The sequence below is a fragment of the Eleutherodactylus coqui genome, chromosome 5 (assembly GCF_035609145.1).
Source record: "Eleutherodactylus coqui strain aEleCoq1 chromosome 5, aEleCoq1.hap1, whole genome shotgun sequence".
In the NCBI taxonomy this organism is placed as follows: domain Eukaryota; kingdom Metazoa; phylum Chordata; class Amphibia; order Anura; family Eleutherodactylidae; genus Eleutherodactylus; species Eleutherodactylus coqui.
In genome coordinates this window covers 13,850,297-13,866,041 of record NC_089841.1, presented here as the reverse complement: position 1 = coordinate 13,866,041, position 15,745 = coordinate 13,850,297, and the positions used below count along the sequence as shown (strand labels likewise).

Genomic DNA, 15,745 nt, shown 5'->3' with positions numbered 1-15,745 from the left:
ATAAAGCAGTTTTCCATTTGCATCTGCTCATGCTGCTGGTTACTTCATTTATTGGACGTTTTATCAATTGGAGTCTGTCTGGTTTGGATTCCTTTCCTGGCTTCTACATATTTCTGCCTGACCCAGAGTGGGACCATCTTGGTGCTGCTGGTTGGATTTTCCATTTTCCAGATACTATAGGATATTTTGACTGCTCTTTTGCAGCCAAAATATGTCCTTAGATTTTAAGTATGCCTGGAGCTCAGGTCAACGTGCCCATAGTCAGGCTGGGACACACACCCATATTATGGGTGCTAAAACATGGCCAAAATATGTGTGTCATCAGCCTATGAACTTGTCTGAAATCAAATTTCCACTGGGATACAAGGGGCCTATAAAAATTGGTTCCATATTTATAAAACAGTGACATACGCATATATAATGGCTATGTTTCTTTGTCCATACAACGGACATGTCTTCCGGACTGACCTGATTTCCAAGCATCTTAGATTGCTAGAAACATGGCCCAGCCATGCCATCTCCACCCAAGTCCCTAATCAAGGGCAAAAAAAACTGTGAATGAGATCAATGTCTTGGGTGCCCGCTCCTGGATCAGCTGTTTTGAACTCCTGCTGTAATGTGGTTAGACAATTGTTGAGTCTGATGCTATATAATCCCCTATTATCTGACCCAATAACACATAATGTTACATGTGGATGCTGTAATCTTTATTGTTATCCTGCTGGAATAATGATAATCTCTATATTTTAAAGTTGAATTATCAATAGAAATTGGGGAAAAAAACTAATTGGTGACTACCCTGTGTGAGTTCCTGGTTTAAGATGTGATTTCAAGAAGATTTAAGTTTCTGAAAATGAAAATGCTTTTCCTCTGTGAGATCTCGCCTCCAGGACTCCAGCACAGATCCTCTGAAACGCACTACCCCAAGGCATCTGGACAACACCCGATGCACAAAATGTCAATTGCGCCATAAAAACGCACCTCTTCAGGAAGGTATACCAAATCTCCTGACCTAGTCCCCCTGCCCCTTCCCATGGCTCCCCACACTTTCCAGCCTGCCTATCGCATATGACCTCTACCCCTGAACCTCGTTACAGCCCCCACCCCGTTTGCTTCCTAAAAACTGATTTCCACATGTAATTCCCGTACTGCTTGCTTTCCTCCATGCCTTATCTCCACCCCCCCGTATAACTCACACCCCTTTGTTTCACACTGATTGTATAAGACATGTAACCTGTTGTATTTGTCTATGTTCTCCCATGCTTGAAAGCGCTGTGGAATAAGTTGGCGCTATACAAATAAAGATTATTTTATTATTATCTTTGATGTACAGTTGGAGCGGACTTTAAAATAAATCACTTTGCTTGATACTACAAGAAAATGATTTCTCTCCTATGAATTATCTGATGTCTAAGAAGATGTGATTTCCGATTGAAACATTTTCCACATTCGGAACAAGAAAATGGCTTTTCCCCTGTGTGACTTCTCTGATGTCTGAGAAGATTTGATCTCTGATTAAAACATTTCCCACATTCTGAACAAGCAAATGGCTTCTCCCCTGTGTGAGTTCTCTGATGTTTAACATAATCTCTACTATGAGCAAACCTTTTTCCACATTCTGAGCATAAAAATGGCTTTTCCCCTGTGTGAATTCTCTGATGTTTAACAAGATATGATTTATCTGCATAACATTTCCCACATTCTGAACATGAATACGGCTTTTCCCCTGTGTGTATAATCCGATGTTTAACAACATTCGATTTCCGATTGAAACATTTGCCACATTCTGGACATGAATACGGCTTCTCTCCTGTGTGAGTTCTATGATGTTTGATAAGATCTGATTTCCCAGTAAAACATTTCCCACATTCTGGACATGAATACAGCTTCTCCTCTGTATAAGTTCTTTGATGTTCTCCCCTTCTTTGACTTTTCTTCTGCTTATCAGTCTGTGATGAATCAGAAGATGGGACCTGTATAAGAAGATGAGAGAATGGGTCTTTGCTGTGAATGGCTGCTGGGACATCTGGGATAATGGCAGGTTCTTCATCTGTATCTTGTATAATACCACAATTTTCTGCTTTACAATCTACAGGTATCAAACGCCCCTCTGAGCTCCCGATTCCGTCATCTGAAAAGAATAAAACTAATTAACTGTTTTTGAATAACATAAACCTTAAACATTATATTGATATTTTACAAGATTTAGATGTAGCAAAATGCAATTTGTAACTAAAATTAGTGTTTTCCCTTCCAAAAAACGGAAAGGCTTCAATTTGCTTCGATTCCATCAGGTTCCCGTTTTTAGGAAAGAACAATAATGCTGCAGACTGCGCTATTTTGCCGTCACAAGAAATGGAAACTTAACAGAACAAAAGCAAACTGAAGCCTTTCCGTTTTCTTGAAACCCCATTGAACTCAATAGGGAAAAGTACATATTTTTCTATTTTATTTCAGTTTCCTCCAAAAATGGAGAGGAGAAACTGAAATGTTTAACTAAGATCTAACGCAGGTGTGAAAGTAGCCTTAACAGTGGTGGCAAAACAGATCACAATCCCACAGCAGACCTCAGAGCGAGGACTCTCAGATCATGATGTTTGTCTGTTAGGCTGTTCTCTTGCAGTTCTCCCTTTCTGTAGTGAAGCCCACATCTTCATAGGTTCCTGCATCAGTGTAGCTGCCACCACTCTTCTAGAAATTTGCTCAATGGTGAAACGTGAATCTACATGCCCTTTTTTTAGCTTCAAAATATTTTTATTGTCAGCTACATTTACAAGTAAATAAAAGGACATTAATTTCTTTAAGTTAAGTCAAGCAGTTTGTCCTCAACATATCTACATATCTGCTGCATACAGTGTTCATCCCACACAACTGGGATCAGAAGCAGCACAGCACTGGAGATGAAGGACCTCTGATGATGTCTCTGTCATGCTCCGCCATTGATCACATGACAGTGACGCTCATTCTGAGCGAATGACTTACAGGCTCCGCCCCTGATTACACGAAAGGTCTGTGAATGAGAAGAATCTGTGACTCTTCTCTGCTGTGTTAGTGGTTACTACTCACCTGGGCAGTTACCTGTAGGAATCTCTTCTTTATACCACTGATCGCCCCTCACATTTGTCTCTGTAGTATTAATATTGGTCAGATCTTCATCCTGATACAAAAGCTGTGAGACAAATATTGTAAAAGTCAGCAGACGGTTGGAGAAGTCATGTGGAAGGTTTTATATGACCAGATTAGGAGTGACATGATCTGAAGGCATTGATTTTAATGAGAGCTGCAACTGGAATTAGGAGAGCCGGCCACTACAAAGGGGTTGGAAGAGCGATTTCCAACCCTGATGTATCCTGACACTGATATTAGATGATGGCTCAATGACAACCTTAGGAACCTCATACGCATGTACACTCTTTGAAAAAAGAAATCCAGCACCTAGAAGTTATCATTTTGCTGCAAAACTCTGCATGCAGTTCCATCTCAGGCAGATTTGTAAATGATGAGAGTTGCGGTGATTAGATGAATAGTCTTAACACCTGAAGCCCTAAACGTGGTTCCCCCCTTGGCCTATAAAAGGCTCTCGGAAGCTCCTTGTGTGTAGTGACCTCTTCTTCGACTTGTAGACCACTGACGCCTCTACGACGCAGAGAAGAGATTTCACCCTGTTACCAGAGTCTGAGAGGGGTGCATTATTGGGATGTGAGAAGCTGGATGGTTGCATCGATGAATTGTCCCCCACAGGGCCGTTCTGACCAGACTGTTAGGAGGTGTTGGGATCAGTGGATGTGTGAGGGCACATAAGGTGACCGGACTCAGGAAACCCCCTACAGACCACCAGTACAGAGGAGCATTTGACCAGACTGTTCGGAGGTGTTGGGACCAGTGGATGTGTGAGGGCACACAAGGTGACCGGGCTCAGGACGCCCCCTACAGACCACCAGTACAGAGGAGCATCTGACCAGACTGTTAGGAGGTGTTGGGACCAGTGGATGTGTGAGTGAACACAAGGTGACTGAGCTCAGGACGACCCGACAGACCACTAGTAGAGAGGATTGTCTGACCATCCAACAAGCAGCTCCAATTGTTTTGTTTTCAACTATCCAGAGATAGGTGGTGCCATTGTTACACTTAGGTGCGTAACTAAAGGTTCAGGGGCTCAGGTGAAAAAGATCAACTTGGGACCTTCCACCCCATACATGTACCCGTACCCATACGTAAACTGTGCTGCCTACAGCTGCAAAACAAATTTACATACATGATCTAGGCCCTTGGCATAAGCTTTTCAAATATGTAGTATAAAGTAACTAATCCCAATTTTGATAACATATTTGGGTATTGTAGTCCACCATTCCATTTATTACTTCAGTTGCCTGTCTTTGAACCCGCTCCCTAGTATACTAACAAATCAATTACAACTATTCTATAAAGCGATTACTCCTCAGGAAGTGGAGGAAAGTATTCAGGCAAGCCCAAATGGAAAAAGCCCGGGTCCTGATGGTTTAGGTCCCTATATGTCAAAACTTTCAAATAAACCCTTTCCCAGCATCTAGTACAATATTTTATCTCCATTAGCAATGACAATCCTTTACAAAAGGAAGTGCTGACGGCCGACATAACCTTAATCCCCAAAGAGGGAAAGGATGCCTCCTTATGTAGTAGTTATAGGCCCATATATTTAATTAGCAATGACGTTAAGCTATAGGCTAAGATTTAGCCAACAGAATAAAATCAATTCTGCCCCGAACAGGTTGGCTTCATAACACATAGAGAAGCAAAGGATAATACTTCCAAATTACTCAATCTAATTCACTTAGCTCATCGTAACAAATCACCATTAGCGCTTCTTACCACTGATGCTGAGAAGGCCTTTAACCCTTTGCAATCCAATTTTGGATTCAGGGTTTCCTAGGGAGGCTTTCTCTTTCTGCCATTATACAATTGCACCATCTGCTGGCTAGAGCCAGTACTGTGGTATGAGACATGCTGGAGAGGCCCCCGACAACAGAGCGTCCAGTAATATACAGTAAGAATACCCTGCCGGACATCTTCTGACATCGGTGCTGTACAGCCTTCAGTCAGAATTAGAGATGAGCGAGTATACTCGCTAAGGCTAACTACTCGAGCGAGTAGTGCTTTAGCAGAGTATCCTCCCGCTCGTCTGTAAAGATTTGGCTGCCGGCGCGGGTGACAGGTGAGTTGTGGCGGTGAGCAGAGGAGAGCGGGGGGGGGGAGAGATCTCCCCTCTGTTCCTCCCAGCTCTCCCCCGCCGCTCCCCGAATCTTTAAAGACGAGCGGGAGGATACTCGGCTAAGGCACTACTCGCTCGAGTAGTTAGCTTTAGTGACTATACTCGCTCATCTCTAATCAGAATGTCTTCACACGTCAAACAGTGGATTGGAAAGGGTTAATAAGATAGATTGTTCAAAATGTCTCCTCAAAAATTGGTTTCCCAGATATATTTATAGATAAGATTCTGGCCTTGTTCATCCTTCCATCTGCTAGAATTACAATAAACGCTGAATTGTCACCCACAGCCCAGATCAATAACGGAACCAGACAGGGACGCCCCCTATCCACTTCATTATTCGTACTAACTATGGAGATGCTTCTGGAAGAATCAGACAAAATAACAAAATTATGGCCACAGAGAACACAAAACAACCTCCTGCACAGATGATCTGCTGCTTTTCCTCATAGATCCTAAAACCCCAACCCCTTCCATTTTAGGATTTAAATTTAGAGTTTAAACATTTTGGCCAAAAATCTAATTCCAAATTAAACCAAATCAAATTTGCTCACCATAAATATGGAGTTGGGCTCTTGGATAGAAATTTTAAAAAGTTCACCTTTTAAAAACACGAGTAAACAAATTACGTATCTAGGGGAATCTTACAGATCTTTACAACTTAAATTTCGTACCCTGCTGGAGAGAATTGAAAAAGATCTCCTCCTCTGGAGCTCCTTGCTGATCTCTTGGTTCGGCAGGAAGAATCTAATTAAAATGATATGCTTGCCAAAAATGTTGTATTTACTTCAAACCCTACCAAAAGCGATCCCTTATCATTTCTTTTTCAAGCTGAAACACCTTGTAGCAAAATGTATTTGGCTGGGGAAGGGTCACAGGGTTAAACATGCAACTCGTATTAAAGCAAAAAAACTTGGGGGCATAGGTCTTCCAGACTTTGAAACTTATAGGATCGCCTCACACCTGAACCGCCTAGTGGATCTGACCTGCCAATCACATCCTAAACTTTGGGTGGAGCTGGAACTTCTCTCGCTACATTATAATCAGAAACATTTATTGTGCTCCAGTCCTTACAATAAAATCAAACTCAAACAGATCCCAAACCCTTCTGTCCAACTAACCTTCAATAGCTGTCATGAAACCAATAAAAAGCACAACCTCCATGTCCACCCATGTCACATCTTGCATCAAAGCTAGAGGCAGTACAATAGGGTACTAGAGCCTCCATGCCCACCTGTATCACATCTTGTATCCAAGCTAGAGGCGGCACAATAGGGTACTAGAGCCTCCATGTCCACCCGTATCACATCTTGTATCCAAGCTAGAGGCGGTAGATCAGGGTACTAGAGCCTCCATGTCCACCTGTATCACATCTTGTATTCAAGCTAGAGGCAGTACAACAGGGTTCTAGACCTTCTATGCCCCCAATATCATATCTTGTATCCAAGCTTGAGGTGGTACAACAGGGTACTAGAGCCTGGATGCCCACCGGTGTCACATATTGCATCCAAGCTAGAGGTGGTATAACAGGGTACTAGAGCTTCAATGCCCACCGGTATCACATATTGTATCCAAGCTAGAGGCGGTACAGCAAGGTACTAGAGCCTCCATGTCCACCACTGTCACATCTTGCATCCAAGTTACAGGCGGTACAACAGGGTACTAGGGCCTCCATGCCCACCCATATCACTTCTTGTATCCAAGCTAGAGGCGGTATAACAGGGTACTAGAGCCTCCATACAAGAGTTCAGTTTTCCGTAATATATAATTATTTTTCTCTGATATTGTAATCATCAATGTTACAATCATATAGACAAAGTTTCATTCCATTCCGACGACTCCTAGGTGCTTGATTTTTTTTTGACAATGAGTGTATAACCGGCATGGCTAGACACGCTGCACGTTGTCTTAGTGCAGATCAGCGTCTACCAGACACATCCGCTGCTTGTCTCGGGGAAAATAAAGGAGCAGATAGATATAAATCCAACCTGTTGGCTCCTTATTCCCACCAGCAGTCTCCACCGCCAGAAAACTGGGAGAAGATCCAGACAAGATGTAATGTCTCTGGTCATCGGTAATCCTGCCATCTCCACCGGCCTCATCACACAAGGAGAAGACATCTAATAAGACTGAAGACAAGAGCTTCACAGCCTTCTACAGATCAGAGGGACATCTCCATCTACCTGATGGTCCTGTGGAAGAAGAGGACGAGGACATCTCTCTGGGGTTCTTCTCTTACTGGATGGAACTGCAGGAAACACAGACGGACACTGAAGTCATTCTTTATATACAGATAATACAGTCCCCGTGGATTTAGTCCTGTCTATTACCTGGTGATGGGAGCGGCTGGTGGGTCTCTATCATGGCCTCCTTGTACAGATCCTTGTGGCCTTCTAAATACTCCCACTCCTCCATGGAGAAATAGACAGCGACATCCTGACACCTTATAGGGACCTGACAACACAATATACAGTCATCACCCAGAAGCCTCCAGTGCTGTTACTGTATAATGTCCCAGCATTCCCTGCAGCGTCACCTCTCCAGTCAGCAGCTCAACCATCTTGTTGGTGAGTTCTAGAATCTTCTGTACATTGATGTCCTCATGTATCAGTTGGTGAGGTGGGGGCCCCGTGATTGGATTCAGGGTTCTTCCCCATCCATCACACACAGGGGCCCAACAGCGATCATTAGAGGTTTTCTTCATTACTATGTAATCCTGTATATGGGGAGACATTAATAAATATCACTACAGACATTTTCACAGTCCATCACCTCTCCAGTGACATCATCTGTTATTACCATAGATGAGAATGATGTAATGTGACATAATCAGAATCTCTCCCCTCTCCAGTGACATAATCTGTTATTACCATAGATAAGAATGATGTAATGTGACATCATCAGAATCTCTCACCTCTCCAGTGACCTCATCTGTTATTACCATAGATGAGAATGATGTAATGTGACATCATAAGACTCTCTCCTCTCTCTAGTGACATCATCTGTTATTACCATAGATGAGAATGATGTAATGTAACATCATCAGAATCTCTCCCCTCTCTAGTGACATCATCTGTCATTACCACTAGTGATGAGCGAGCATACTCGCTAAGGGCAATTGCTCGATCGAGCATTGTCCTTAGCGAGTATGCTCGCTCATCTCTAATTACCACAGATAAGAATGATGTAATGTAACATAATAACATAGTTCGTTAGGCCGAATGAAGACAATGTCCATCTAGTCTAGCCTGTCTATCCTCCTGTGTTGATCCAGAGGAAGGCAAAAAACCCCAGGAGCAGAAGCCAATTAGCCCTTTTGGGGAAAAATATTCCTTCCCGACTCCCTAATGGCAATCAGACTGTTCCCTGGATCAACCCCTAATAGTTCCTACCTGCCTGTATACCCGGATTGACAATTAACCTAAGACTTATAACCTATAATATCCTTCCTCTCCAGAAAGATATCAAGTCCCCTTTTAAACTCCACTATTGGTGATTATCACAGATAAGAATGATGTAATGTGACATCATCAGAATCTCTCCCTCTCCAGTGACATCATCAGAATCTCTTCCCTCTCCAGTGGCATCATCAGAATCTCTTCCCTCTCCAGTGACATCATCTGTCATTACCACAGATAAGAATGATGTAATGTGACATCATCAGAATCTCTTCCCTCTCCAGTGACATCATCTGTCATTACCACAGATAAGAATGATGTAATGTGACATCATCAGAATCTCTCACCTCTCCAGTAAGCTGTAAGAGTATCTCTAGGGTGAGATTCAATGCATTCTCCGTCATCTTGTTTCTGTCCTTCTCCATCCTGTATAGGTCAATCACCAGAATATCTTCCATAGACGATATCAGAGGATCCGATATTGTAGGACCTGAATGGAAAGAATATGGGACAATATAATAACCTCACAAGCTGTCATCTAAAATATAAACTCTGAAGGGAATAAGGGGGAACATCTGAGAAGATATTGAAGGGAACTTGTCTTATTGTTATAAACTGACAGCTGATCTGGGCGGGGGCAGACAGGCACCCTGGGCCAATAGCGTACCGAGCTGTGGGCCGTGGAGGACACCAACACACTCCGGTAATCCATTCACCTCAGTGGGACTGCGGGGATGAGGAGATCAAACACTGGATAGCGGATAACTTGCTGGACAGCAGCCGTGTGCTTGTAGGACCTGTGATGATGTCACGATCATGTGATCAGTGGGAGGTGTCAGGGATCACCTGACAGGGGTTGGTCTACAAGCCCCACCCCCTCTGCCCGCTGGGCCTGAAACTGTTCTCTATAAGAATCCTAACTCCCAGTGTCTGTAGAACAATCCGCGTCCTCCTGCTGGGATGTCACACGGCTGACAGTCAGGTTCTAATGGAACATCCAGGTTTACCTGCTCCATTCTATCATACAGAGGGGGTGGGGCCTTCCCAGGGGCACTATAAGGGTTAATCAGCCAGCCAATAAGAGCAAGGCAAGTGGGAGGAGCTGAGCTGAGGTAAAGTCAGTGAAGTACAGCCGGCAGTTAGTTCTGTGGGCCGAGGGAGATCAGTAAGTGCAGAGGAGCCGGTATCAGTGACCTGAGAGACAGCTACCTCAGAGAGAGAGAGAGAGACAGCTACCTGAGAGACAGTTACCTCAGAGATTACGTCAGAGATTACCTGAGAGAGAGACAGTTACCTCAGAGATTACCAGAGAGAGAGACAGTTACCTCAGGGATTACTGGAGAGAGACAGTTACCTCAGAGATTACCTGAGAGAGACAGTTACCTCAGAGATTACCTGAGAGAGACGGTTACCTCAGAGATTACCTGAGAGACAGTTACCAGAGAGAGACAGTTACCTCAGATATTACCAGAGAGAGTTACCTCAGAGATTACAAGAGAAAGACCGTTACCTCAGAGATTACCCGAGAGACAGTTACCTCAGAGATTACCTGAGAGAGACAGTTACTTCAGAGATTACCAGAGAGAGAGACAGTTACCTCAGAGATTACCAGAGAGAGAGAGAGAGACAGTTACCTCAGGGATTACCAGAGAGAGACAGTTACCTCAGAGATTACCAGAGAGAGAGAGAGATATATCAGAGATTACCAGAGAGAGAGACAGTTACCTCAGAGATTACCTGAGGGAGAGACAGTTACCTCAGAGATTACCAGACAGAGACAGTTACCTCAGAGATTACCAGAGAGAGAGAGACAGTTACCTCAGGGATTACCAGAGAGAGACAGTTACCTCAGAGATTACCAGAGAGAGAGAGACAGTTACCTCAGAGATTACCAGAGAGAGAGACAGTTACCTCAGAGATTACCTGAGGGAGAGACAGTTACCTCAGAGATTACCAGAGAGAGACAGTTACCTCAGAGATTACCAGAGAGAGACAGTTACCTCAGAGATTACCAGAGAGAGACAGTTACCCCAGAGATTACCCAAGAGAGAGACCATTACCTCAGAGATTACCTGAGAGAGAGAGAGACAGTTACCTCAGAGATTGCCAGAGAGACAGTTACTTCAGATGTTACCAGAGAGAGACAGTTACCTCAGAGATTACCAGAGAGTGACTATTACTTCAGAGTTTACCCGACATTGTATTACCGCAGTATGGAGGGAATTCCCCCACAGAAGAATGATGTAACAGCAAGAGGCCTTGAACAGCGAGTAAAAGAAAGGAAGGAAACCCAGCCGCCATCTGACAAGAAGCCAGTTCCACCTGTAGTTGTACAAGTCATGCACCTCCATGTTGGACACCTCCAACCACCAGTTTGTTGAACAAGTACAGCAAGAGCTCCCTGTTTTTGCTGACTCTTGGGACTATTATTGGGGTCAGCACTGTATCACCCCAACATCACAGCAGAGAGCAGTACAGCCGGGAGCCCCTCACCATCACCCCATTATATAGTGTGACTGAGGGCAGAGTAACTAACAACGACCTCTGTGAGGAGAATTACTGCCAGCACTGTAACAAGTGACCGGTTACCTCACCCCTCATCTGTCACCCCGACTCCTGATCACCACACTGTGAGGGTATTACTGCCAGCACTGTGACAAGTGACCGGTTACCTCACTCCTCATCTGTCACCCCGACTCCTGGTCACCACACTGTGAGGGGGATTACTGCCAGCACTGTGACAAGTGACCAGTTACCTCACCCCTCATCTGTCACCCCGACTCCTGGTCACCACACTGTGAGGGGGATTACTGCCAGAACTGTGACCAGTGACCGGTTACCTCGCCCCTCATCTGTCACCCCGACTCCTGGTCACCACACTGTGAGGGGGATTACTGCCAGCACTGTGACTAGTGACTGGTTACCTCACCCCTCATCTGTCACCCCGACTCCTGATCACCACACTGTGAGGGGATTACTGCCAGCACTGTGACAAGTGACCGGTTACCTCACCCCTCATCTGTCACCCCGACTCCTGGTCACCACACTGTGAAGGGGATTACAGCCAGCACTGTGACCAGTGACCGGTTTCCTCACCCCTCATCTGTCACCCTGACTCCTGGTCACCACACTGTGAGGGGGATTACTGCCAGCACTGTGATTAGTGACCGGTTACCTCACCCCTCATCTGTCACCCCGACTCCTGGTCACCACACTGTGAGGGGGATTACTGCCAGCACTGTGACAAGTGACCGGTTACCTCACCCCTCATCTGTCACCCAGACTCCAGGTCACCACAATGTGAGGGGGATTACTGCCAGCACTGTGACAAGTGACCGGTTACCTCACCCCTCATCTGTCACCCCGACTCCAGGTCACCACACTGTGAGGGAGATTACTGCCCGCACTGTGACAAGTGACCGGTTACCTCACTCCTCATCTGTCACCCCGACTCCTGGTCACCACACTGTGAGGGGATTACTGCCAGCACTGTGACAAGTGACCGGTTACCTCACCCCTCATCTGTCACCCCGACTCCTGGTCACCACACTGTGAGGGGGATTACTGCCAGCACTGTGACAAGTGACCGGTTACCTCACCCCTCATCTGTCACCCCGACATCTGGTCACCACACTGTGAGGGGGATTACTGCCAGCACTGTGATTAGTGACCGGTTACCTCACCCCTCATCTGTCACCCCGACTCCTGGTCACCACACTGTGAGGGGGATTACTGCCAGCACTGTGACAAGTGACCGGTTACCTCACCCCTCATCTGTCACCCTGACTCCTGGTCACCACACTGTGAGGGGGATTACTGCCAACACTATGACAAGTGACCGGTTACCTCACCCCTCATCTGTCACCCCGACTCCTGGTCACCACACTGAGGGGGATTACTGCCAGCACTGTGACTAGTGACCGGTTACCTCACCCCTCATCTGTCACCCCGACTCCTGATCACCACACTGTGAGGGGATTACTGCCAGCACTGTGACAAGTGACCGGTTACCTCACCCCTCATCTGTCACCCCGACTCCTGGTCACCACACTGTGAGGGGGATTACTGCCCGCACTGTGACAAGTGACCGGTTACCTCACTCCTCATCTGTCACCCCGACTCCTGGTCACTACACTGTGAGGAGAATTACTGCCAGCCCTGTGACAAGTGACCGGTTACCTCACCCCTCATCTGTCACCCCGACTCCTGGTCACCACACTGTGAGGGGATTACTGCCAGCACTGTGACAAGTGACTGGTTACCTCACCCCTCATCTGTCACCCCGACTCCTGGTCACCACACTGTGAGGGGATTACTGCCAGCACTGTGACAAGTGACCGGTTACCTCACCCCTCATCTGTCACCCCGACTCCTGGTCACCACACTGTGAGGGGATTACTGCCAGCACTGTGACAAGTGACCGGTTACCTCACCCCTCATCTCTCCCCCAGACTCCTGGTCACCACACTGTGAGGGGGATTACTGCCAGCACTGTGACAAGTGACCGGTTACCTCACTCCTCATCTGTCACCCCGACTCCTGGTCACTACACTGTGAGGAGAATTACTGCCAGCCCTGTGACAAGTGACCGGTTACCTCATCTGTCACCCCGACTCCTGGTCACCACACTGTGAGGGGATTACTGCCAGCACTGTGACAAGTGACCGGTTACCTCACCCCTCATCTGTCACCCCGACTCCTGGTCACCACACTGTGAGGGGATTACTGCCAGCACTGTGACAAGTGACCGGTTACCTCACCCCTCATCTGTCACCCCGACTCCTGGTCACCACACTGTGAGGGGATTACTGCCAGCACTGTGACAAGTCACTGGTTACCTCACCCCTCATCTCTCCCCCTGACTCCTGGTCACCACACTGTGAGGGGGATTACTGCCAGCACTGTGACAAGTGACCGGTTACCTCACTCCTCATCTGTCACCCCGACTCCTGGTCACCACACTGTGAGGAGAATTACTGCCAGCCCTGTGACAAGTGACCGGTTACCTCACCCCTCATCTGTCACCCCGACTCCTGGTCACCACACTGTGAGGGGGATTACTGCCAGCACTGTGATAAGTGACCGGTTACCTCACCCCTCATCTGTCACCCCGACTCCTCATCACCACACTGTGAGGGGATTACTGCCAGCACTGTGACAAGTGACCGGTTACCTCACCCCTCATCTGTCACCCCGACTCCTGGTCACCACACTGTGAAGGGGATTACAGCCAGCACTGTGACCAGTGACCGGTTACCTCACCCCTCATCTGTCACCCTGACTCCTGGTCACCACACTGTGAGGGGGATTACTGCCAGCACTGTGATTAGTGACCGGTTACCTCACCCCTTATCTGTCACCCCGACTCCTGGTCACCACACTGTGAGGGGGATTACTGCCAGCACTGTGACAAGTGACCGGTTACCTCACCCCTCATCTGTCACCCAGACTCCTGGTCACCACACTGTGAGGGGGATTACTGCCAGCACTGTGACAAGTGACCGGTTACCTCACCCCTCATCTGTCACCCCGACTCCTGGTTACCACACTGTGAGGGAGATTACTGCCCGCACTGTGACAAGTGACCGGTTACCTCACTCCTCATCTGTCACCCCGACTCCTGGTCACCACACTGTGAGGGAATTACTGCCAGCACTGTGACAAGTGACCGGTTACCTCACCCCTCATCTGTCACCCCGACTCCTGGTCACCACACTGTGAGGGGGATTACTGCCAGCACTGTGACAAGTGACCGGTTACCTCACCCCTCATCTGTCACCCAGACTCCTGGTCACCACACTGTGAGGGGGATTACTGCCAGCACTGTGACAAGTGACCGGTTACCTCACCCCTCATCTTTCACCTCGACTCCTGGTCACCACACTGTGAGGGGGATTACTGCCAGCACCGTGACATGTGACCGGTTACCTCCCCCCTCATCTGTCACCCCGACTCCTTGTCACCACACTGTGAGGGGGATTACTGCAAGCACTGCGACCAGTGACCGGTTACCTCACCCCTCATCTGTCACCCTGACTCCTGGTCACCACACTGTGAGGGGGATTACTGCCAGCACTGTGACCAGTGACCGTTACCTCACCCCTGATCTGTCACCCCGACTCCTGGTCACCACACTGTGAGCGGATTACTGCCAGCACTGTGACAAGTGACCGGTTACCTCACCCCTCATCTGTCACCTCGACTCCTGGTCACCACACTGTGAGGGGGATTACTGCCAGCACCGTGACATGTGACCGGTTACCTCACCCCTCATCTGTCACCCCGACTCCTGGTCACCACACTGTGAGGGGATTACTGCCAGCACTGTGACAAGTGACCGGTTACCTCACCCCTCATCTGTCACCCTGACTCCTGGTCACCACACTGTGAGGGGGATTACTGCCAGCACTTTGACAAGTGACCGGTTAACTCACCCCTCATCTGTCACCCCGACTCCTGGTCACCACACTGAGGGGGATTACTGCCAGCACTGTGACTAGTGACCGGTTACCTCACCCCTCATCTGTCACCCCGACTCCTGATCACCACACTGTGAGGGGATTACTGCCAGCACTGTGACAAGTGACCGGTTACCTCACCCCTCATCTGTCACCCCGACTCCTGGTCACCACACTGTGAGGGGGATTACTGCCAGCACTGTGACAAGTGACCGGTTACCTCACCCCTCATCTGTCACCCAGACTCCTGGTCACCACACTGTGAGGGGGATTACTGCCAGCACTGTGACAAGTGACCGGTTACCTCACCCCTCATCTGTCACCCCGACTCCTGGTCACCACACTGTGAGGGGGATTACTGCCAGCACTGTGATTAGTGACCGGTTACCTCACCCCTCATCTGTCACCCCGACTCCGGGTCACCACACTGTGAGGGGATTACTGCCAGCACTGTGACAAGTGACCGGTTACCTCACCCCTCATCTGTCACCTCGACTCCTGGTCACCACACTGTGAGGGGGATTACTGCCAGCACTGTGACTAGTGACTGGTTACCTCACCCCTCATCTGTCACCCCGACTCCTGATCACCACACTGTGAGGGGATTACTGCCAGCACTGTGACAAGTGACCGGTTACCTCAAC

The 15,745-nt window shown here is 47.7% G+C and overlaps 1 protein-coding gene across 1 annotated transcript; it reads right to left on the bottom strand.

The window, feature by feature from the left end:
* Positions 1 to 1,293: 1,293 nt before the first annotated feature.
* LOC136629037 (oocyte zinc finger protein XlCOF8.4-like) lies at positions 1,294 to 9,306 on the bottom strand. Its single transcript, XM_066605159.1, has 7 exons — positions 9,264 to 9,306; positions 8,991 to 9,133; positions 7,782 to 7,961; positions 7,576 to 7,699; positions 7,429 to 7,493; positions 3,067 to 3,169; positions 1,294 to 2,131 (listed from the first exon to the last, which is right to left on the bottom strand). The coding sequence occupies exons 2-7, from the start codon at positions 9,099 to 9,101 to the stop codon at positions 1,371 to 1,373; spliced, it is 1,344 nt and encodes a 447-aa protein (XP_066461256.1). The 5' UTR covers positions 9,102 to 9,133; positions 9,264 to 9,306; the 3' UTR covers positions 1,294 to 1,370.
* Positions 9,307 to 15,745: the final 6,439 nt, after the last annotated feature.